The 24519-nt window shown below is 37.1% G+C and overlaps 1 protein-coding gene across 4 annotated transcripts; it reads left to right on the forward strand.

Moving 5' to 3' along the window:
* Positions 1–5537: 5537 nt before the first annotated feature.
* Positions 5538–24122, forward strand: MLF1 (myeloid leukemia factor 1). Of its 4 annotated transcripts, none has more exons than XM_062582496.1 (8): positions 5538–5648; positions 11099–11261; positions 14828–14872; positions 17514–17603; positions 18628–18756; positions 19834–19993; positions 20621–20753; positions 21934–24122. In XM_062582496.1, exons 1-8 carry the CDS (start codon positions 5602–5604, stop codon positions 22043–22045), a joined length of 879 nt encoding a protein of 292 aa, XP_062438480.1. In that variant the 5' UTR covers positions 5538–5601; the 3' UTR covers positions 22046–24122. The 4 variants fall into 4 exon arrangements, with proteins under 4 accessions (XP_062438480.1, XP_062438481.1, XP_062438482.1 ...); XM_062582497.1 differs by having other exon boundaries at positions 17517–17603; XM_062582498.1 differs by lacking the exon at positions 14828–14872.
* Positions 24123–24519: the final 397 nt, after the last annotated feature.

Consider the following 24519-nt stretch of genomic DNA (forward strand, 5'->3'; position numbering starts at 1 on the left):
GGAAGGTTATCAAGAACTTGTAGAAGTCAGTGACAATTCTATATATAGCTAGTCTCAATGCATGTTATATAGATGCAATAAAATGCATTTCTTACTTACCAATGTTGAAAGTACAGGGTTTGGAATTTCCTGGATGTATGAGTTCCTACTGTAGTGTATGTAAAATACTGAGTAATTTTTTTTAATCAACTTCAATGACAAACAGTAGCTTTTAAGGATATTTCCCAATTATATACAGAGACTATATTATACCCAGAAATGTTTTCTGCCACAAGTTCTTGGGTGGGAGAAAATGAAAGATTTCGGAATAACAGCAGAATACAAAAATTAGTTCCTATAAAAAGCAAGAATTCTATTTCCAATTTATATTTGGCATAAAATATGGCTCAATTTATCTCCGTAAGGCTGACAATGCACTTCTGATGATAGACTATTTTATATTTAAGCAAAAGCACTCAGGAAGAAGTTTGGTTTACATTTCCAGATAGTTTTACATTTTTCTTTTTCCATTTACTTCATTAGAGTTGCACCATTTTTAAACCAGCTGAAGTTTCATCAGTGTCAGACCAAGTATCTTTGCATAAATGAAGAGACTGAGAGGTTGTCTCATGATTCAGATTCAATTTCAATACAGAAGTCTCTTTCTGCTAATGAACTTAGGAGTTGCTATTTTTTTTTCTTGGTATCTTCTTTGTGTATGCAAACCTGGAAAGTGTTCTGATAACCAAAATAATCTGAAAACAGTGCCAGACAGTATGAGCTCAGCTTTGATGAGTCAGAAATGGTCATACTCTGCAACAGACCTTTCACTGAAAATTGTTGATGACATCAAAATGCAATTTGTACAGAGTAAGGCAGAATGAAAGCTGCATTTGAACTTCAGCGGCAAAACAGAAGGAAATACTGATTATATGAAAACAAACTATGTATAAACTACAATAGTTTTGAGGGTACATTAGAAAATAATGAGTTGACAGACCTTCCAAATAAACCTTGCCAAAGTTTTAAAATAATGCAAGATGGTAAAGGCTTTCTGGTGTACAGATTAGATTTTATTAAGATGTTGCATTATTTCCTCCTTCTGAGGCGCAGCAGGCTACAAATTTGAAGAGTATAAAGCTTGCATATAATGAAACACACACACACAGCATTGGACTCCTGTGAAGAAAAACTATACTCACAGTATTTTTATCATCAATTTATTTTAGTGTTTCTTCTATGAGATACAAGAATTTAAGATATCTTTAAAAAAAGATGCATCATGAAGCGTTTGTGTGCCTGTGCTTAACAGCATGCATAATTATGAGGACAAACATACCAGAATGCAGCATTGTGTAGACAGAGAATGCAAGCAAGGAAAAGCAACCATAATTTTGGCCTGAGGATCTGGGCATACAAAACTACTACAGACTGTCCTATATTGTAGTTGTGACAGAACTGTATTTCTTTATTTTTAGTTTTAAAATAAGAGAACCTTGTAATTTAGTTACAATAACTACATATATTAAAAAAAAATCTAGCTACCAATATTGTTCTTTGGTGAGTACTCTTAAAATGATTTTTGGCTTTCATTCTCACAAACCAGTTGCTGGCTGGAACTCTGCCTATGTAAACATCTATGCAGTAATCCAATTTTCACCTCCAAGTGTTAAGCATCCCCACTGGTTAAAAATAATCCTTGCAGAAAAACAGTAGCTGATGACTATGCAGATAGGCAGTCAGAAATATTTCTGTATTTCTTAGTAATTGCACCAAATGTTTTTCAGATATTTTAGTATATTTTACATAGCTCTGCAATTCTAAATAATTTGAGCATAATCAAGATCTATTTTCAGCTTCACTATAATTGATTTGTACTCTGCATGGAACAGAAAACATAAGCCAACGTGAAATAGCTTTGAAAAAGAGCAACTCAGCATGAAGAGTTAAGATGAACAGAAATGTTAGCAGAAAATGTTTTGGGCAGAAACCTAAACAAACATCTATGAAACAGACAGAGAATAGAGAATTATAAATACCAACAAGATGTCAATATGGCAAAATGACCTTTTGTTCTAAATGAGTATGTTCAACAAAGCTCTGAAGTCTGAATTAGATTTAAATAGTCATATCACCAAAATGAATAAGAATTAAGAAGGTAAATTAATTCCTAAGGGAAATCACTGTAGATCTCATTAGTTCAGGAACAAGATACCTTAAAACTTTTAATTAAAGATAATATTTACAGCAAATGAATAAGAGTTGGCAGGTTTCAGCACAAACCATAATCTCATTTATGCAAAGTTTTCTTATATTAAGGCAGACATCATTAATCTCATTGGCGATGCCCTCCAGACTGACAGTGCTGCAGCACTGAGGTGATTTCTTACAGAAGCCTTTTTATCTACACAAAAGAAATCTAACTCAAGCAGACACAAACCATAAAAAGGCCCGAGCAATTAGAGATATCACTCTGTGCAAATAGAGTACTGACTTTATCATGTTAGTGAGCCTCTCATAATGAGCTTACTTCTAAGAGGGCCCCTCTTCCCACTAGCAGCCAAAAAATTAACAATAACTAGAATTCATATTGCCTAGTTATCTGCACAGTAATCCATCTCTGGATCTTCCCTGACTTGGAAAGAAAATTCATCTTTCAGCGTCTGAGTTCACATAAAATTAAATAGCAAACTGTAGATTATCTGATGTACACTGAACAGCTGTTGGAAGGCTCCACATTTCCATTTTACAATTGCACTAAAGAAGTAATGGGTATCTTTCTACATAACAGAATTCATGAGGCTAAACTGCATGAAAATAAACTTCTTTATATTTTGTATCTTTTATCTGTGTTCAGAACCTGTAAATAAACACTGTAAATAAATACCTATTTGGCCAGCATTTGGTAGAAGACTGCAAACCAAGTTAACCACACTGAAAGAAACATTTATCTTTGAAAAGATAAAACACCAGGTAGGTAAAAATTTGCAAGCTTTTGTATTCAACGGGCTAATTATGTTAAAGAAAAACCACTTTGCTGGGTTGTACCAGGTAATACATATATATTCTAGCATACTATATCATGTACATTAATGAACTATAATAAACAATATCAAAACCAAACTGATCCAGGGCATCTGTACAATAATCATGTTGTAACGACATGTAATTAATAAATGAGCACTGTACACCAAACCTAGCCACTTTGGTAAAGTTACAGTATTTTGTATTTCTTGTACAATACAGCTTCAGAGAAGCTTTAAAGTCCATAGATTTAATAACTAATTGGAGCGTGAAGAACAATATTACTACAATACTTGTAATATTTTTCTGTGCAGTTTGATTCAAAGGTTGAATTCTCATTCTGAGCAATAAAAAAGTTCTTTGATAATATCATAACTGGCATCAGATTTCGTTATAAAAAGCCCCACAGCACCAGAGTTCACTTCCATGACCACAGCCTGATTTGTTTTATTTGCTAATCTTTCATCAGAAATGTACAAACAGTTCACAGACTTCCCTGGATAATCAATGTGTAACCCTTTTTTCTGTCATGCTTCCCTGCCCACCAGTCAGTCAGTATACACATTTTCTCTGTAACAACCGTTCAAACTTGGAGTGCATCTTAAGACTGCAATATCATTGCTCGCTAGGATCTAAAGAGAAGTGTACATCAGCAGACAGCAAAATCAATGCTCACCTGATTACAGATATTTTTCAAAAATATTGCAGGCTCAGTTCATTCATCTTTTATGTCGGTTTTCCACTTTGGGCCAAATACTAGCAGAGCTGCTTCTGCAGCATGATGGATCTTAGCGGAACTGTAGTGCCTACCCATGCTCCTTGCTGGAGGAGAGATAAGTAGATCCCACAAGGATCTACTTTCATGACTGCCATATAAATACTCTGATGCTCTGTAATCCCACCTGGTTATCCAGGGCACATTTTCTCTCTCTCCCCTAAAATCTAGAGCACTAAGAGATGGGAGGAGGGGAGGAAAGAGCCTTCATTCGTCTCTCAATACAAGATGCAGAATAGCTAATAACCCAGCTCTGAAACAACTCTGGCATCCAGAATAATTTTTCCAGACACATATACCTTTTTTCTCCATAATTCTCCCATCTTAGGAAGAATAAAGGTTAGACTCCTATACAGCTGATTTTTTCAAACTATCCTCCTTCAGAAGTTTATATATGAGTAGCTTTTATACACGCACTCACATCTTCACTGCCCTGCCTCAACCCCTTTAGGAAAGCTGGATACTTGCTCCATTTATCTATGAAATCTTCCTTTGACTATGCCCAATGCTAGGTTTAACTGAGATGTTTCTCCTTTACAGAAGCCAGTTGAACTGAGTCTTCCTGCACAGAAGACAAAAAACTACTTTTCCCTTTCTGTTTAAGCAGTAATCCTAACCATTTTCACTCTCAGAGCTAGTACAGTTAAACAATACAGAATGAACTGTTGGTCAGGACTTCAGAAAGAAACTGCTATAAAGCTTGAGAAATCTGATATGTCTTGAGAGTCCTTAAGAAGTATGGAGTGAAAGGTAATCCTGATCCATAAACTGCCTGCAATGCCCATGCACAGTCAGAACAGCGACTACTGCCAAATATCCCTGAGAAGTGGGTCTTATACCTCAGTTTTTCTTTATGTTCTATGCTACTGGAAGAATTTTTTTTATGCAAGCTGTTGATGCTTTTTACCAGAGTATCATTTTTTCTCTCCCCTCTGGCAAACGCTCTCTACCGAAGACTGCTGCTCAGACAAATGTCTGGTTTCCAAATGTCCTGGAAACAGGGGCAGAGCGCGCCACAAAGAACACAGTGACTTTATTTTACTGCCACCTAGTGGGAAGAAATAAAATTATTTCCTGAGATCACTTAAAACCACAGCACCCATTTCCTCGGTGCCCCCCTCCAGCTCACCCATAACCCTGCCAGAAAGCCGGGTCAACCTGCCGCAAGAAGTGCTGTCACAAAACCTTCATCCACTACTCGTTTTAACACCTGAAAACATTGTATACATGTATATATGCACACTGTCCATACGTGTGCGGGCCAATGATACCGTAATATTGAAAGCAGAGGGGCTGGTTCCTCACAGACTGCCGACGGCGCTTCGGTTTCGACACCTCAGTGCCCTGTGCAGGTAAAAACGGAAGGGCAGCCATTTTCAAATATCTGATACTCTGCATTTGTACCCGTGACGAATGGGTAACCAGGGAGATCGCAGCTGTCTTTTAAAATGTACCTGCGTCTGCATACAAGGAATGTGAGCGGCAACCTCACAGCGAATAGGACCGAAATCCTGGCGGCCTCGGCCGGTAACGAGCGGGGCGGAAGGGACCGAGGGGCTCGACGCCACCGCCGCCGCCAGAACCTTCTGGAGCCTGCTCGCGCCGCGGCGTCGGTTGCCACGGCAACCGCGGCACCTCCTCGGCCCGCCCCCGCGTGTGTCGTCACGCCCCGCGGCGGCCAGTGGCTGCGCCGGAGCGGCGTCACGTGGGGGGAGAGGGGCGGGCGGGAGTGGGAGCGGCGCGCGGGGCTGGTGGGGCCGCGCGTCCCCACAGCGCGCGCGCGAGCGAGCGACACCGGCGGGTGAGGAGCCGCCGCCGCCATCATGTTCGGGGGCCTGGGGCGCTGCTTCGAGGAGGATCCGTTCTTCCGGTGAGGGGTCCCGGGCGGCGCTGGGGGGGCTGCGGGGGGTCCGCCGGGACGGGACAGGACAGGACAGGACAGGACCGGACCTGCCCGGGCTGGGGGGCGGCTTCGCCTAGTGGAGTCGCTTCGCGGCTGGCGCGGGGGAGCCGTTGAGGTTCCCCCGTGCTGCCCCGAGGGACGCGTAGCTCTGGGGACGGGGGCAAAACGGTGTCTCTCACAGCCGCGCTAGCCTGCTTGCGTGAAGCAAGGGAGCGCGCTGGGCACCAAATTGATGCCAGTGATCTTCAATGCCAAAGTTTTGCCTTTTACTCCCTTACTTGTTCGGTAATACTTTTGATTTTTTCCTGTCTCGTATTGCAGTGAAGAGCACTGTACTAATTTCACAGTGATACGTGCTGCGAAGAAACCGTCATCTCCATAGGTTTGAGTTTCTTGATTCTTCTGTTGGTTTCTTTTTTTCAGCTCCTTAATTAAAGGCTGCACTCTAGATGAGCTAGCTTTTGTGGATTTATTTTTTTTTTTTCCAGAAGACTGTTTCTGAGCTCCTGCTGTGGATGCCTATGATAAACACAGCACTAGGTGTTCTTGCATTAAAACTTTGCAAGTGTCTGTGTGTGAGATCATGTGTAGTACTTAAGGCAAGCTGTTTTTTTTCTGTTTTTTTTTTCTGGAACTTATTTCCAGAAAATCTTGATACTTAAGTTGAGCAGAAGGGCTTCTTATTTCTATTCCAAAGGTGCAGTGGTGGTGCTTTGGTTAGAGTGTGTCTGCATATTAAGACTACAGAATTAGTTTAATTGCTGTAGGAATCCCTGTTTGCTTTTGGAAGGTAGATTTAGATAATGGGTCAGACAGGTGCTCCACTGGAGTGTTGGGAAAGCCCTAAAAGTTATGCTGTGTGATTTGACCACAAATTTACATCTCCTGTCAGAAACGGTAAATTGCAGCAGGTAAGAATGGGATCTGAGAACTCAGAGGAGCCTAGTGATTTTATATATATGTGTGTGTGTATATATATATATATATATATATATATATATATAAAAAGATGTGGCACTTATTACATGGGGTTTAACTACAAGCTAAGGATAACACCAGTGGGTGAACAAGGAAGGATAATGCATCAGTGCTTGTGATGTGGGTTTGTTGACTATATATCTCCTAGTTACAAGATATTCTAGCTGAGATTGTGTTTGCACCTCCTGAAGCAGAATCTACTCCTCTGTTGCAGAAACACGTTCTTAGCAGTGGGATAGCTTTGAAAGCTGTTCAAAATTTAATTAGTACATTTGATTGCTAGGAATATGCATGCTGTTTCAGCAACTCATCAGCGATACCCAGGAAAAACTGCAGAAAACTTTGCTGTATGTATTCCTAACATGAAGTCAAATGAAAATAAAAATGCAAATTGTCTATAGAAACTTGCATGTTCAAAATACGATTTTATGACCCTCTAAATTATCCGTTGCTTTCCTGTTACTTGTTAAATTTTAGTGTAGCCATTGATACAGTTTAAAATTGGAGAGAAAGAGATTACAGCAGATGGAGGGGGAGTGTGTGTATGTGTTCAACCCTGGGTGAAACAGGAGGGGGGCTGAGGTTTGTCTCTTGGCACTGTCCTTGCATATTTGTTTTATGTATAGTTAAAGAAATGAGCTTACTACTTCAGATAAGAAGATTAGCTTCCAAAATAGCGTAATAATAGGCTTCTGTTGCCTCACAAGGAGAGATTTTGACTGCTGGCCTGGAAATAGGGCCTGGGTTAAGAGAAATGTCTCCATCTCTGAGCAGCTGTCCGGGGGAAGCACTAGTCAGTCAGCCAGCATACTTCCAAGGCCCAGCTGAGTTTCCCCCTAATAGCTTAGACAGGTGCTGAAGTTGAGTCTCCTCTGCCAAGTGCAGTTGTCCTATGTTTTTGATTTACCACTACACAGCTTTTGTTTTATTGCTCCAGGTGTTATGTTCAATGTGATTCTGCAACTTCAAACTTGCATGTATGTGTTTTTTAATTTGGAAGTTAAATAGTATGAAGTACAGTTTGGAAATCACAAACTGTATTTATTCAAAGATACTACTTTTCAATTGAATGGGAACATGCAATGAAGTAAGGAGTAGCAATCATATTTTATTACTCTACTCTGATGCTGTAATTGGTTTCAGCTGGAACATAGAGCCTTAAATCTTGGAAGCTGAACCCGAGTCATACACAGAACTAACTCAACAGTTGAGGTGCATCTCAGTGAAGCTCCTTACTATATGTGTTAGCATCTGCCTTTTCATTTTTAATGTCATCCTTTCTGTATAGATGTATTTGTTTTAAAACTCAACAGTCTTGGAGGCTGAATCTTTGGTTCCTTCTATTGATCCCTTCAAACACATGAATGTTAAGTGAAAGTCAATTTAACTAAATGTTAGACAAAAGTGCAGGTTTTAATACTGCAAAATAACAGAACAACAAATGTAGAAATGGTTGATGTTTCCATTCAGACCTTAACTTTGGAAATAATTTGTGGTAATGAATATGTTAAGGGCACTAAATCAATGTGCAAAACACTTAAAACATTCTTTCTTTTTCTCAATCATTTTGTGATATAGTAGTGCCAAGTATGTAGAAGTCACGTGTCAGTCTCTTCTAAAAATATCTTTATTCACCCTAAAGAAGGTGAATTCAGATGTGATCAATAATAATTAAGCTAGGATACTCTCTATCTGTTGCTGCCCTATAAAATCCATGGCTTGAAGGACTTCAGATCTCACACCCTATATCAGGATATTAATATATATATATATATATATATAAAAAAAATCAAGAGAGTGACATACTCTGAAACAAAGCATAATTAGAGAAGTTAAGTCATCAGAGACATCAAGATGGCAGGTTTGACGCCTTTGGCTCCTTATTTTCAAAACAGATGCTCTGTTGACTTTCCATTGTTGTTTTTGCCTTACTCTAGAACATACAGAAATTGTAATATTTCTTTGGAGGCTTGGCAATATTAGTACTGTTTTGCACGTGACTCCCTAAGATGTCTTTAAATTTGACACGTTTTAGGGAATTGGGGGAATTTACTTCTGTTCCTGAACTGTCTCTCCATGGCAGGTATCTTACTTCCCTGTATCTGATGGTAAGAGGCCATATTTCTGAATTGTTTCATGGCCCTTCCATAGAAAACAAAACTGACAGTTTTAGGTGCAGCTATGAGTATATTAGATGGTTGTAATGAAAGATGAATGCCAACAGAAGTTGCTAGAGAAATAAGGCAAAAAAGAAAAATTCAGAAAATGTCCACTTTATTTATTCTCTGATTGTCTTCATCCATAGGTAATGGGTTAAACACTTTACGAAGCTACAGTAGGTTGTGTATATATATTTTAAAAACAAGTTCAGAGTTAGGATATGTTTTGTTCTTCTTCTTCTTCAAAAAATTCTGTTTCCAAATTACTTAAAGTTAATTTATGTCAGGTGAGATGTAACACAGCATGTTATGCAGGCTAAATTCAGCCAGTCATCTTCATTTAAACAAAATCTGAATTGTTGTTTTGTTCATGGCGTGTTATAGATTATTTTGAACTGGAAAGGACCGTGAAAAGTTTTGTTATGCCTGAATAACTGATGGAACACCATTTATTTTTTATTTGTCTTGATATCTAAACTTATCTGAAGTTTGTGGTGTCAGAAGAGATTTTATGGAAATATGTGTCCCTTACTAGTGCTTCTGTGCTTTCCTGATCTTCACGTGTGCAGTAATTTTGCATCTGTTCTTCATCCTGTGAAAAACAAGGGGACGCTTGCTATCTATGAGTTGCTTATCACGTTTGGATTGAAGTTAAAGCTAGCAGTCATGTGAATAGGGTAGATAGTCTGCTCATGACAGTGGAAAAAATGCTTCTAAGCTGTAATGGGCTGTCTGTATTGGAGTGACTTAAGTATGTACATGGTTTAAAGGGATGTTGTTGGGTTAAAGATCTCATTTGAGAATTAATCTGGTGTTACAAATGTAACCGTATTTCTGTTAGTGTATCTCATTGACTTTTTTTCATTTAAGTAAAGCGAAATGCAATTTGGGGCGCAAGAAGAGACAATACAAGGAAAAAAAGATCAGAGTGGGCACATGGTGTGGAAACTAGTTTCTGTAGGACTAGAGATGGGGGTGGGGAGGGGAGGAGAGGCAGAGAATCAGGAAAGCTATTCAGGAGATGGTTGTGTATTGGGGAAGTTAGAGGAGCAACCTGAAGCTTTTCTTACTTGCATGGAGGCATAAGTTTTATCATGGGAAAGGTTGCAGTGGTCTGGAAGAATGAGGGCATGAGGTGTCTGGGGGAATGACAGGAAATAGTAGAAAGGAAGATGAGGTGCTAATAAAACTGAGTACATACCTAGGAAATTACCTTTCTAAAGTGGTTTTCAGTGGAGTAGCAAAAGCAAAAATTTAAAAGGGAGACAAAGAGAGGAAATCAAGCATTTTTTTTGTATGAGGTAATACTTTGTAGCCTTTCATGGACCATAGGCAACAGTGCTGAATGTCCAATGTTGTCAGAAGCACAGGATATATTACTCCTCTTCTGGCTTCAATTTGAACTCTTATTTCTTTGCCAAAATAGAGAATGCAGAGAAGTAATTTAAGTAATAATGGAGAGCAATGTTGGCAATGTTTTGCGTGCAAGCCAAGCTTATGAGTTACTGGTGGAGTTCTACAGCTATTTGGAGACAAAGGTTGAGTGTTTAGAAGGAAGAGAGAAAAGATGAAAGCTAACAAGGAAGGCAAGAAAAATGGTAAGAATTTCTCTTCCTAAGCAGACAAGAGGGATACAGGAACATAATTGGGAAGGTGGAAGAAATGGAAAGTGAAGATGCAATAGTAGGTCATAAAATAAAGGAGAGAAAGCTGGCTTGAATTTAGTGGATGCAGTAAGTTTTCAAGTATGTGGGCTGAGGAGGATGACAAGTAGGGTGGAAGCACCTAGGAAAAGAGGTTGTGAAAGCCTCTAGCAAGACAGGATAAGTTCAGTGAGTAGTCCCCTACTAAACTCTGCAGGGCAAAGGCACGAGGGGAGAAAAGTGATTCTCTTAAGGCTGCAGGTAAAATATAGGTCAGGATTATAGTTCCTAGCAGATTGGGAATGTGTGGACTGGAGTGAAAAATAGCTGTGAAGGTTGGAAAGCTTCACAAAAGATGAGAGAAGAGGAAAAATAAATCGGAGCACCAAAGAGGATGATAGTATAATGAGCGAAGGTGAGAAGACGAGAACTAAAATGGCCAACTAATGGGAGAAAAGAGGTGAAAATCATTGAGGGTAAAAATGACTTCCTAATTGGGTTCTATTAAAATAAAGAATGTGAATAGAGAGTCATATGGAATGATACAAAATAATTTAAAACTGATTTTTTTTATGACTATTTTATATAACTTGGAATAATGTACACTAACATTCTATGTGGAATGTCCCATTTCCAGTGATCCTTTTGCCGCGCATCATGAGTATATGCGGCAGATGATGAGAAGTTTTTCCGATCCTTTTGGACGAGATCCTTTTCTTAGCATAACAGATGGTAGGGAGAGAACGGTAGATCGAAGAACGCACCATGATTCTCAAGTTGCTCTGAGAGGAAGTCGCAGAGTAAGTTTTCTTTTGTTTTTTTTCTTAATCTCTAGGATTGTTAAATGGAGCTTATATTTCCTGGTAGTATATTTGGCTTCACATTTGTATTTTGATTAAACTTAGTCCAGTGAAAAACTGGCCTGCCACCTTAGTCAGATTATTTTTGTCACTCAGAATAAAAGATGAATAATACCTCTGTTTAAGCATTTATTGTATTATTCTAACAGAAATGTTTGTCACAGTAAATCTGAGTGCTAGTAAATATTTCTATTTATTGAATGTTTATTTTAATAAGTACTGTGTACTAAATGTTTCTATTGCAGATAGGCATTAAAAATGTCCAAAGAGCCTTCTCTGAATATTTACTTCCTTTTTATGCTAGCTGTACTTAAAGTGCCTTAGTATATATTTATGCCTTCACTCTGCACTTTAATATCTTATCTAGTTACTTGATTATGTTAAAATATATGATTACTTAAGCTATTACCTATAATGAGTTTACAAACATTGCCAACTAATTTTAAGCACTTGTAAATCTATCTTTTGTTGATTTGCAACATCATAAACTGTTAAAGTTGGAAGAGTCTTAGGTAACAGGTATAGTTTACCAGAATGTGTAGAGCTCTGCAAATTATAATGAGAGAATCTGTAGAAAAAGACGTGGTTTCCATAGTTTGCTTTTCATGGTTCTATTTGACTTTGCATTCTCTCTTTGTTTGGGAGCAAGGGTAGTTACTTTATGTTGGTTTATAGTTTGGGTTTAAATTTCCATAATTTAATAATATTCCATAATAATAATTTAAAATAAGGAGATAGAATAAGGTACTGGTGAATAACACTAAATTCCCACTCTCATGTAAACACCAAGCCTATGTTTTAGCCAGCTAGATGGTATCTTTACAGATAATGTTAAACTCTCTCAATTTATTTGTGTAAAGGCTTCACATTCTGTATTTTTTCCAATTCTTAATATATTTGCTGTAGATAACTGGCTGTAAGAATTCAAGAAGATCACATAAATTGATATGAAGCCTAATATTCCTGTAAACAGCCACCTACAACTGAGAAGGAAGTTGGCACCAGTCTGTTTTACAGAAAGTACTTTTTAAACTGTCTGGTCATGCAATGACGATTATAGCCTGTGTTCCTCTAGCTAAATCCTACCTAATTCAGAAAGGATGTACATTTGAAATTGTTTGAATTCTGTGTCTCTACCCCTCTTCTCTGCCTTCACCCATCCACTAAATGCTTTGCATTTGAACCATCTTTTACTTTGTTTTTTAAAGTCGGATGTCACTTACTACTGTTTAAGTTCCCAGACAGAGGTTGTGGAACTTAGCCAAATTTTGTTGTTGTTATTCAAACTTAGATATTTAGAACTTAATAAGCATAGCTGAAACGGACTGTCACCTACAGGTCAAAAGGGTAACTGTCAGATTCTTTCCTCTGTGCTCATGCATTGCCAGTTAGTTTCAAATATAGATGTTGTTGGATCTAATTAAGGCATAATTTTTCCTCTGTTGGAGCAGATTCTTATGTATCTTCAGCAGATACATAAAAATGGATCAGACTTTTTTTTTTTTTTAGAAGAACTTGTCAAAATACTGTAAAATATTACGCTAAGTTTTGATAATGAGAGATAAAGATGATGCATGGAAAACTTTATCTGTGCTTTATATAAAGGAGTTAAAGGTGCAAGAGCACTGTGTTGTTTTGGTGAGTACAAAGGAATTCCACACCTCCTAAAATCTTTTCAGTGTCTTTTAAAATTCTTCACCTTTTACCTAAGAGTTGTCAGAAGAAAACTCAGTACTGATTATTTGAGCATTATCATAGTCCTGAATTCTTTGCCGTTTTTCTTCCAGAAATGATGTAAGCAAACTTGATATCCTTATTTTCCTACATAAAAATCTAATTATATCTTTATTACTGTGTACGATATACTTTAACAGTACTCATATGATTAACCTATTGTAATTCAATATTTAAGCAAATTACAGCATACCTAAACTGCTTTACAAGTGACAATTTATTGTTACAACCCAATATGTACAGATGGGTTTGAGAAATTAAAACTTTTGGAAGTTGAAATGGAATATTCAAATAGATCTTCAGTGTCAGTTTTCAGTCTTTAGGGGAAGTGGAGGAGGAAAGGACAGGAGTATGAGAAGTAATAGGATAAAACATCTTCAGAGATACTGTCATTCAGTGTATGCCTATGACTTCTGTGACAAACAGTCTGACTTCACTTTTATTTTATTCAATGTGTCTGAAAACGTCTTACTGCAGTTTTGAACTTTTTCAGAACTTAATGTCCGATTATTTTCTAGCCCTGAGAGAGGTTCCTTCTGTTAATATAAAAATGTTAACTCTTACTATACTTCTGGAAACCATGTTGGAACTTAAACAGAAGCTTGGTCAATAGGACATATGATTGTTGTATACAATAGGCAAATATTTAAGAGTTTTCACTATCTTCTAAAAGAGAGTACCTAAACTTTACTGTGACTAATAACTTTAAATCGTTATTTCCTAGGATGTACTTTTGTACCTGATTAGAGCTTTTTCTGTCACCATGTTAGACAGAACTGCAATGTGAAAGAATTCATAAAGATACTCTACAATCAAACAATATCTTACTTTTGCACTTGCAGTCTTTTTATAAAAAGTTTGGTACTTCTGCCTAATCAGCCTGTCTTTAGATAGGCTTTTATATAACTCTTCCATCTTAGTTTCCTGGAAACATCAATTTGCTTTCTAGCATTTCATTGCCCGGTCATACAGGGATATTCAATATGTGTTGCTCAAACAGGAACTCTATTTGTTGGTGTTTATAGCTACATCTATTTATACATCTGCAGAAGAATATAATTTGCTCATGGGGGATTTATTAGTCTTAGAATGGTTCTGTATATGATGATAGATTTACTTAGAACGTCTTTGCGATGACCTTTGAAACTGCTGACAAGTCAGACTTCATTTTGTTTATTGCAAGAAGATCTATGGATATTTTACAGAAATATGTTATATTTTATTGCTAAGTTTACACTGTTGTATTCTAATACGTAAAGAGTGCTTGTGAGCAGATAAGTTGTGTCCCTTATTTTTCTTCTTTAGCTCTAAAATTTGTCAGCCTTTTGAAACTGTTACACAAACCTAAGGGGAATACTAATTTGTTGATTTTAATCAGCTTTCAGTGGTGGGGTTTTATTGTGTGAATTGAATCAAGTGTGTTCAGAGAAGTATGTAACATCTTAAGTACTGTGCTTTATTTTAATTTCAATATAAAGGTTGCTGTGGTATACATATGGTTCTCAGCTTTTAGCTTTAAGTGCTTCTAGTATGTACTTATGAATATGACTTATTAAATGTGGTGACAGTTACTGCTTTCTAGTTTTAAATAGACTGCTGTATATTATATGGTCATAGCACACAATAAATTACTAAGGTCCCCTTGAGTAAGTGTCTGTATTTGATCAGAAATATTTAATATCACCTGCTGTATGTGAAAATGTACTAGATACTTCTGCTGTGCCTCACAATAGGTACAATAACTAAAAAGCTGGTTAATTTTCTTTTTCCAGGCAGTAAGCTGTTCCATCATGCCCTTTGCAGGCTTTGGTAGAATGGTTAGTATCCCAGGAGAAATAATTTGTGTAGCTCTTGCTAGTACATGCGTACTGTTTGCATAACTAAAGCATGGATAAAGGCTAGTGTTGCGTGCCTACAAACTGCTCTGGTTGGTGTTTAGATATATTGAACAGCATAATTTTAGAATGCTTGTTTCTTATTTAATGGAAATGGCATGGTAGACTAAACATTCTGATACCGAGTTTGAAAAAGTTGCTATTTAGCAGCTTGCTTTTCCCCTCTGTGGTATGTCTGTTCGTCCTTGATCTCAGGACTGAGTCCTAGTGAATGAAATAGTAGCGTGTTCAAGGATTGAGTGCAGCTGTAAAGCAGATACCTCTGACCTGCAGCGTGTTGGTGATATCCAACAGAACATAGGTACAGTGTCCAGATGTCTAAGAGCAGAAGGCAGTCTTCTGGAGTAACCGATGCTTGCAATGATCTGATTCACTAGAGTATCTATAATAACTGCTTAAAGGTTTCAGTAGGCCTAAAAAGTTTCAAATGTCTTGCTACTCAGGAAATGTAATTGAAGATTTTGTATATATGGATTTTACTTAGCTTTGTGCCTAAACTGCAGGCTTTCCTTTTACTCTCTTAAATATATAGCAGATTTAAATTCATTTAAATCTGATTATTTACATTTTCAGTAGTTTGAGGAACATGGCAGTTTGTGTTACTGGAATTAGCAGTGCCTAGAAGCTTTAACAGCAAGTGGCATTAAGAATGTCAGCAATCAAAAAGCCCAGCAGGGTTTGGGTGGGTCCTGAGGGAAGTTCCTAGTACTAGGGGAAAGGCATGGTGAAACCAGCATCACCTGCTGTACTAGTGAAGGAGAGCTTTTTTTTTCTTTTTTTCCCTCTCCTATAGCAGCTTTCATCATTAGAGTTGATGTATGCTAGCATCTACAGACCCTGCTAATAAAGCTCTGTGTATGTTTGTACACTAGTGGATCTTCTACTTACATGTAGAAATTAATGTTTTGTTGGATACATATACAGCATCAAATAATTAAACTGCTATTAGAATCCAAAGTTGTGGTTCTCTGATTCATTATATCATTTGTATGTTATTTGAGTGATGTACATCTTTTTTTTTTTTTTTTTTTTTTTTTTTTTTTTTGCAAAGGGACAGCTGATTTCTTCTGAGGTGCACCTACCTTATGATTCTGAGAATGACGTTCTCTGAAGGTCACTGAACTGAGGCTTGTCTATAGTATTATAAAAACTTATATCAGGCAAGGGATTTGCCCTGTGTGTAAGTTTAAAAATCTGCCTCAGCCTTGGAGCTGAGATTGATTCTTTCCAGTTTAACGGTGAAACTGTGCAAATTACATGCCCAGTGTTTTAAAATCCATTTGATGGAGCAGGATGGTCTTCAAACCCTTTCTTCTTCTTCTTTTTTTTTTTTTTAATCAGAAGAAGACATGTCCTGGTTTTACTGCGATCTGAGCAGCAACCGATTAGCTCATGTGCCATTCTGTCTTCCATGTCATCTCAAAACAATAGCTCAGCCAGTAAGAAAAACTCACTTTATGTATTGGTTTGGCTGTTGTTCCTCTTTCACAGAGATATTCCCTCCTCTGATTAAAAAGAGGGATTATGTTATGGTGAGAGTATTAAGATAGTTTGATTGTTCAACTTGTGTGTGATTCAGAGGATCAAAATGAGGAAGTGATGCTCATACTTAATGGGAGGATTAAGGCACATGAGAAGTATCTCAGTGCAAATCCCAAAGTACATGTCATGAATAACCAGGGGTTTTTCTATAGCTTTGCGTAACCATGTTGTAACTTGCATGTTCCTTGCTATAGATGTCGTTTTGTTTTTGTATGTTGGTAGGACAGGTGGATTCATTTTATATTCTCTTCCTTTACAGTTTAATGGCTTCCTTTGTTAAAGTCACGATTCATTTACTTAATTCTCTAACTAAATTCCTTTGAGAAGTGCAATGCTGAAATTTTTGTATAGGAAAGCATAAAATGGTGAATTTCAGCTTTATTTAAGAGGTGTGGTTAAAATATACTATTTTTATTTAAATTGTTCCTGAAATATTTCTTTTCTATCTTCATTCTCCACGTGAAACTCGGAGCTATGCCTGACAAGATCCTTTCCGGTAATGAGTTGATAGCAGTGTCTGCAGAACTTCACTGAGCACATCAGATGTCTCTCCTAGAATTTCGTTTTGGTTCTTTCCTGACTGACTGTTTCATGCTTATTATGGCACTCCATGTGCATTAAGGGATTTGCATAATAAAGATGATTTGATCTTCCATAGATCTGTAAGGTGTGGAGGGTCATATGGTACTTTTGACTGTGACAGGAACTGACAAGCTAATTAGGTTAGAGAGTACATGAAAACAGTTCTTGCAGAATGTCCACAATATGTGCTTATTTTGACGTTTGAGTAACAAAAGGCTCACACTTCCCTCTCTTTTAACATTTACATCTTAACAGCCGGGTTCCCCATGCTTGCTTTCAATTTTTACATTAAAAGTGTGCTTTCTGGCTTGTCTGGTCTGTTTAGTGACTGAAGGCTATGAAAACCGTGTTAATGGTCCAGTTTGCATCAAAACAATGCATGTTTAACAGCTTTAGAAATTAGTCTTCCTAATCTTTGTTTTTGACCTTTGTCTTTCAGCAGGATTCAGATTTTGAGGAACCTTTTTTTGCAATGGACAGAATGATGTCAAATATGAGAAACAGTATGTTAGAGATGCAAAGGAAATTTGTGAGTAATTTTTAAGTTTGTTTTAAAATCATGTTGGAGAATGACGATGGTATAAAATATTACTTAAAGTCTGGTGAGTGGGGAGGAGAGGTTACTGGCTTAGAGCAGACTAATAAAATATGCTGGGTTTTCTTAGCTTGTTTTGGCTTAGAAAATCCTGTGATTATAGTGCTCTATGCTGTCACTGATAGTTTGCTAACAGCAGTATTTTAAATATATGCTTAATTCTCTTGTGTTGGAACCGCTATAAGTTGTCTGGTCTCTAACCGCTGACAGAGCGAACACCCTTAAGTATAGGAGGAGTTTAAAGTGTTACTGGACATCTAAAAAAACAAACCCCCAAACACCTACATGCCACTCTGTACATAACTTTATGAATCTGCATGTTTTGTGAAAATCAGTTCTTTTCCCTCTGGTTTTATTTTCAGTGATGTTTCTTCTACAGTGCTTGAAGACGCAACATCAATATGTGTTGACAGCGTTGCTGAATATGTTACTTTATTAATGTGGTCTTGTAAAACGGCTTATTGCCATCATTGCTAAAATCCTATTTCACCTGAACTTTTTACACTCCTTATTAGATGTTGTAACCTAGGAGATCAGTCATGCCATGTACATCTTCATTAGTAAACTAAACTGCGCCAGGACAAAAGTTTGAGCAGTTAATTATTTCTGGTATGCTTTTAATTTGTTGGCAGGTTTCCCAGCATGGTGAGACCTGTGCCCAAACAATGCTGGGATAAGAGTGAGTGCATATCATATGCCAGGCTCTGTTCCCAATAGACTATATAGGCACATTCCCACTGAACTCGAGAAGAAAGAATTAGTAAGGGGGGAAGGAATAAATGAAGATGAAAGGATTGATTTGTGTGGATATAACTGTCTGTGATACGAGAACTGAGGGTTAGTTTCTCAGGGGCTATTCTTTTCCTTAGTGATAATTTCATTAAGATAGAATGCAAGAAATATAAGTTAAAGTCTGTAGGTAATAAATATTTGTTAAAAATGCAACAATTGCTTGTAGGATGATCTGTCTGTCCGTCCTGATGCACACACATTCAGCTCCTCCTCTGTGATGACATATTCCAAAATAGGGGATGAACCACCAAAAGTTTTCCAAGCTTCAGCTCAGACACGCACAGCTCCGGGAGGTGTAAGTAGTCTTGAGATGCAGCAAAAAGGTGATGTGTAATCATCAGAATCGAAGTTAATCTATACCAGGCCACAGTCGTCTTATCTTTTTACTGGAGACAGTTACTCCTGTAATTTAGAAAAATGTTTTTAAAATGCTATTCTATATGAAGTGCTTCTTAAGCTACAGTGCTGTTTTTTCCTTGTAATTTGTATATGTATAAACATACATTTAGATAAACTGTATGCATATTAAAGACTGGAAAATCTTGAGAAGCGGAACAGTTGATTTTCAAGGCAATGTTCAATGTCTTGCTATTTGCTATAATCACTTCTGTGCATTCTAAACAGTCTAAAACATAAGATACCAAAGGCAGTCTACTTACATGCAACATTGCTTCAAATCATACCCTTTACTCAAGTACTTTTAAATGCTTACATAATGCTTCAGAGGACCACGCCATTTCATTGGCTTCTCTGCAGCTGTTGCATCTAATTCTGCTAAGAAATTTGAATTTGAATTTGAACCCTGAAGCAAGGTTCATGAAAGACTATATGCAAGCAGCTAAGGCCATTCAGCATGATTGGCTGAGGGATATGTTCAAGCTCAAGCAGACACTCTGTTATCAGAAAGGTTCTAATAATATACTTATGAACACAGTGATAAGTGGTCGCCAGGGTTTCAAGCCAGTCAACATGACAACCTAGTAATTAGTTGTCCCTTCATGTTAAGGATACTAACAGAAGCTATTACTCATCCTGTTGTCAAGGAGAACTTTGAAGACTTGTCTGCATGTAGTATATTTAGACTAGGCCTTGACAGTTTTTCTTTCCCCTCAACAATTAATATCCCGTATGTACATTCTTTAAGTAACTTTAGTTGTTGTTTCTATTGTTTCTATTTTCTTTCTGTCAAAACATAGGTATTAATTGATCTGTGTTTTGCTGGTCCATTTTCAGCTAATGCAATAAATAAGATGATTGGAAAAGCCTGTAAAAACTATTTTTATTTTAAAAGAAAGCACTAAAAACTTTGGGGAAGAAAAACTGGTGCCTTTTTGTTGTTGTTCAAGAACACTTATTTCCCTCCTTCATACAGGTTAAGGAGACAAGAAGAGCACTTAAAGATTCTGAAAGTGGACTGGAAAAAATGGCTATTGGTCATCATATTCATGATCGTGCCCATGTTATACAAAAATCAAAGAATAAGAAAACTGGTGATGAAGAACTGAACCAAGAGTTTATCAACTTGGATGAAAGTATGTCTTCATATGCACTATTCTAGTTTTACGCTAGTATTTCGCATATCAGTTTTGAAGCTCCAGCTTGAGAGACCTTAAAAGACAAGCTTCTGCAGAAAGTGCTAAGTCTGCAAATTAACTTTCTATATGTTCAATTTTCTGATGTAAAGTGGACACCTAAGTTAAAACATCAGTTAAGACTTGACATTGTTGCACTGTAATGATGTAATGGATTCCATTTGCTTGTATGGTAACTGCTTGTATTTGAAGATAATTGAAATAATATTTTATGGTTTCAAATGAACTTTTTACGGAATTGTTATATTCGTGTGTTTATTTACGTGGCTATACTGCTTGTGTCTAGTTATATAAAATGTGTATCAAAACATTTGTATACTTTTGCAAAACAGTTTTTTGGTTTTTTTAGTCTTTCAAATTTAAACCTACTAGCCATAGGCTTCTTGGTCATTTTTTATGGAACCCCTAGAAATAATTTTCAGGCCATGGAGAAACATGGACCATTAAAAAAAACAAACAAACAAACAAACAGAAAAAACCCACTTTCAACAAAATTAACTTTCATTACCTACTTTCTCTTATCTTGCTTGCATTTATTTAAAATAAAATAACTGCAACTTTTCTCAGGTGAGGCCCAGACCTTTGATGAAGAGTGGCAAAAGGAGATTATGAAGTTCAAGCCATCTAGAACTACATGCAATATAGAAACTCCAAAATACAGAAGTATTCACCACATACCCAAAGATGATAGATCAAGAAGGTAAAAATAATTTTCTACCAGAAAAAGGGAAGACTACCAATAGAATAAAAGCCAGTTCTGAAGCAATCTGTTTAATTTCATGAAAGGACAGTGTTTACTGGCAATCTGAGAAGAAATATTCTTTGCTTCTGCATTTTTTTTGATGATGCTACGCATGATGATGCCATGTTAATATAAGACAGTATTTTGGTAACTAAGCTTTGAAGAAATTCAGTATTTTGACTTTGAAATTTACATTACAAATTAATAAACTAAAATGCTAGAGGTTTTTCTAGATGAGTATGTCAGTGCTTTTAGATCAGCAATATACAAATACTTTAACTCTCCCTTCCACCCCATCATTAATATGGGTTAATTGCATTAAGATTAAATCCGTATGGAGGGCAAGGTTTATCTCTTCTCTTGGAAAGAGGCAAAATGGCTGTTGTAGGGGTGTGTTTCTGTCTCCAACTCTCTCTTTTGGTTTAGGTTTCAATAAAGACCTCATATAACCCAAAGATCAGGAAATCTGTGTAGGGGTGAACATTTTATGTGTAAAAGCAGACGCTTCCTGCATGGGCTGTTTTCTGTCAAGCTTCAGTTTTTCCCTCCTCATGTTGGCATATTTTCAGTGGAAGTTGTGATGCCTTTATCAGTTTCATGTTTGGTAGGAATGCTGTGAAGGCAAATGCTCTTCTTCCGCAAACTACACAGAGTACTTTCCCTTTTGCACATCTTCAGTCCTAGAGGTTTACTACAGAGGCTACCTTACCTTCAATCTCAGTATTCAAATGGAGCTGTTTCTGTCTGTCTTCTCATCAAGCATCCAAGAGGAGGAAATGATCCAACTCCTTTTATTGTTTTCAGTTAGGCAGCTTGGATACTTCAATATGTTCTTTTTTCTTTTTTCACCTCTACTGCTAATATTCCCAGCCTGTAAACAGTGCTCTTTGCATTTCTTCTCAAACAATACAAGATCAAGTGTTACTCAAAGGAAAGTAAAAATAGGTTGCTAAATTTTCATACTTTCTATATCATAGTGGTAACATTGTTTTACAACTACAAAACTACCTTTCTTTAGTACAATTAAGAATCTTCCTAAAATAACTAGACCTCCACGTAAGTAGTTAACAAAATGCATACTAAAAATATGTATCACACGATGGTTTTGATTTTTAACTTTTGTTGTTGTTTGTTTCAGAGAGAAAACACTTACAAAAACACCAATTGCAGGTTCCAGAGGACCCAGAGTTTCTTCGGAGAACCTCAGTGTGAAAGGATCACATGTTCCCATCAAAAGCAGCAAAAAATAAATGGTTTGCATGTCCTTTTGGATGGAGTTTCTTCAGAGAAGATAATGGTGCTGTTTGTTTATGTTTGTATAAGTATATGCGTATATATGACCAATCTGTTTTTTGTTTTACTAAGTATTAGTGTGCCTTTCTCCTCTAATCTTTTGACCATTGAATGTTCTTTAAAACTCTAGATTTCTGGTTTAAACCATCTAGTTTCAATAAATTTTTTTAAAAAGTACTTTCCACTGCAAAGCACTTTAATGGGATATCACTAATTCTGTTTAAAAATACATTGCTTTGTCTTGAAAGGGTTTTTTCCCCACAACTGCACTAGTTATCCCCCACTTTTTATCAGGCCTGATAATGAAACTGCTTTTTTCTACACTGTATAACTTGCACAGAAAGTAAATTCTATTTTGATTTTGTGTGGCTGAAACAATTACTAATTTTGGTTTATCAATACATCAGTTTATCACAAATTCAGTACTATCACCAGTATGTAATTAGCTTTAAAATCGCATTGTAAATTGTTACAGAATCCACAGATACATCATCTTCAACATGAGAAAAAAGTGAAAGGAATACTAAAATGATAGTTAAATACATAAATAAAATTCAGAATTTATCAGCTCTCTTATATCTGTGCACTGTGCTTGCATCTCATGTTCTATACCTAGGCTGTTAATTTTTGATCTCTCATGTATTTTCTTTGGAGGTGACCCGTTATATTTCATTCCTGAAGACTCTTCAGAGTAGTTTTCAATTTTTCTGTAGTAATGTGTCCTTATAAAACTCAACTAAAACTGCAGCTTAGTTTTTAACCAGAAAAGTAAGTGGGGAGAAATTGGTTCGATAGGCAGTAGTTTGTTAATTAGATAATGAATAATTACTCCATTTTTTCTGTTCTAAAAAAACTTAAAAAAAAAAAAAAAAAAAGAGAGAGAGAGAGAGAAAGCTTTGTATACAGGAAACCATTTTTCTGTCAGTTAACAGATGTGTTGTATGATATTTTTGCCCTGATTTAGGAGATGCAGAGGAATCTAGTAAATCTTGAATCTTCCTTGATTATTTTTCTCTCCCCTCCCCAACACCTCCTCCCTTACTGTTTGCTTAAAGATTCTGGTGTTGTAGAAGGAAGCAGACTGGTGACTGAGAACAGATAAAGTCTTTGTATTAGAAGTGTTGAAGTTCATACGCCATTTGGTTAACTGGAACAGATCCCAAGTTATAGTATAAATAATTAATTTCTGTAGAATATAACATAGCATTAGCAGTAGAACAAGTATTTCAAAGCTAAAATATTATAGTGTAGCCTTTAAAATACTATTTATGATAAATAAAAAATATATTTAAATGTTTGTATGACTAAAAAGGAAAATTTCTTTAAATTGCCTCTTTCTGAAATTTCCTAGATTTTTTAACTTGACTCTTGCACATTATTAAACATACGCACTTCTGTTGAACTCTACTATAGAAATAAATTGTTTCTCCACGTTTTTAATTGCGTTATGAGAGTGAGTCCTGGTGGCAAGGAGTTTGCTGGAATGTTCTCCCAGAGGGACAGGTTGAAAGCCACCCCTGAGCCCTCTGCGGTATTTTCCAGAGGGTGTCTGCCAGAGCCCTTAATCTAAGGGATGTTTTAACTCTACTTGGATAGTAACGAAGAACAGCTTGGGGACTGATCCTTGCTTTCATTGAGAACACAAGACTGTGGAGGCGATCTTCAGTTACGTCATGTGAACTTCCCAGTGATAAACAGAAAAGAGCACTTGGGGCATAATGATTTTTTTCAGGTGGTAACTTCAGAAAAGAATCTTTGAGAGATGGTGCTATTTAACAGAAAATAGTATTTATCTGACCACTTTTATTTTTGCATGTGCATATTCTGGGAGGAAAAACTATGGCACTCATATGTAATTGGTAAAACAAGTACATCCTGTAATTGTGAAATTATAGCAGAAAGAGACTAATATTCATTACAGGTTAGTTGATTTTGCAAAATCGTGTTATAAAATGTAACGAGAGAGAAATTGTTCTCCGTGGAACCACCTGAAAACTGTAATTCTTTATTAATAAAGAGCTATCTGTTATTGAGGCTCAGTGTTTGGTTTATCTATAAAATAGCTTGTGCGTTATTTGCTTCGGGCCGCTTGGGAGCGTTGTCGCAGACGGTACCAACAGCGACGCAGTGGGAGCAGGTGCCTCAGCTCCCGGGAGGAAAGCGCGCGTTTGCATCAGTGATAACGCGAAAGGCTGCACGGACAGAGCGGCGCCGATTATTTATTGAAGTGCAGGCAGTGGCCGAGACTTAGAAATAAAGAAGGACGTCTCTAATGTTTCATACGAAATGACTCATTATTTTTTTCCATGCTCAAGATGAGTTTCCTTGTCCGCCCGCGCTCCTCCTGCTGTTCCCCGGCGGGCCGGGCCGGGCCTCCCGGCGGGCCGGGCCTCCCGGCGGGCCGGGCCCGGGCTCCGGCCCCGCCCTCCGC

The sequence above is a fragment of the Rhea pennata genome, chromosome 9, assembly GCF_028389875.1.
Source record: "Rhea pennata isolate bPtePen1 chromosome 9, bPtePen1.pri, whole genome shotgun sequence".
NCBI classification, from domain to species: domain Eukaryota; kingdom Metazoa; phylum Chordata; class Aves; order Rheiformes; family Rheidae; genus Rhea; species Rhea pennata.

Coding starts and splice junctions, on each gene's coding strand:
- MLF1 (XM_062582496.1), top strand. CDS start 5,602: ATGTTCGGGGGCCTGGGGCGCTGCTTCGAGGAGGATCCGTTCTTCCG. Junction 5,649..11,098: donor GAGGAGGATCCGTTCTTCCG/GTGAGGGGTCCC, acceptor TCCCATTTCCAG/TGATCCTTTTGCCGCGCATC. Junction 17,604..18,627: donor TAGAGATGCAAAGGAAATTT/GTGAGTAATTTT, acceptor AATTGCTTGTAG/GATGATCTGTCTGTCCGTCC.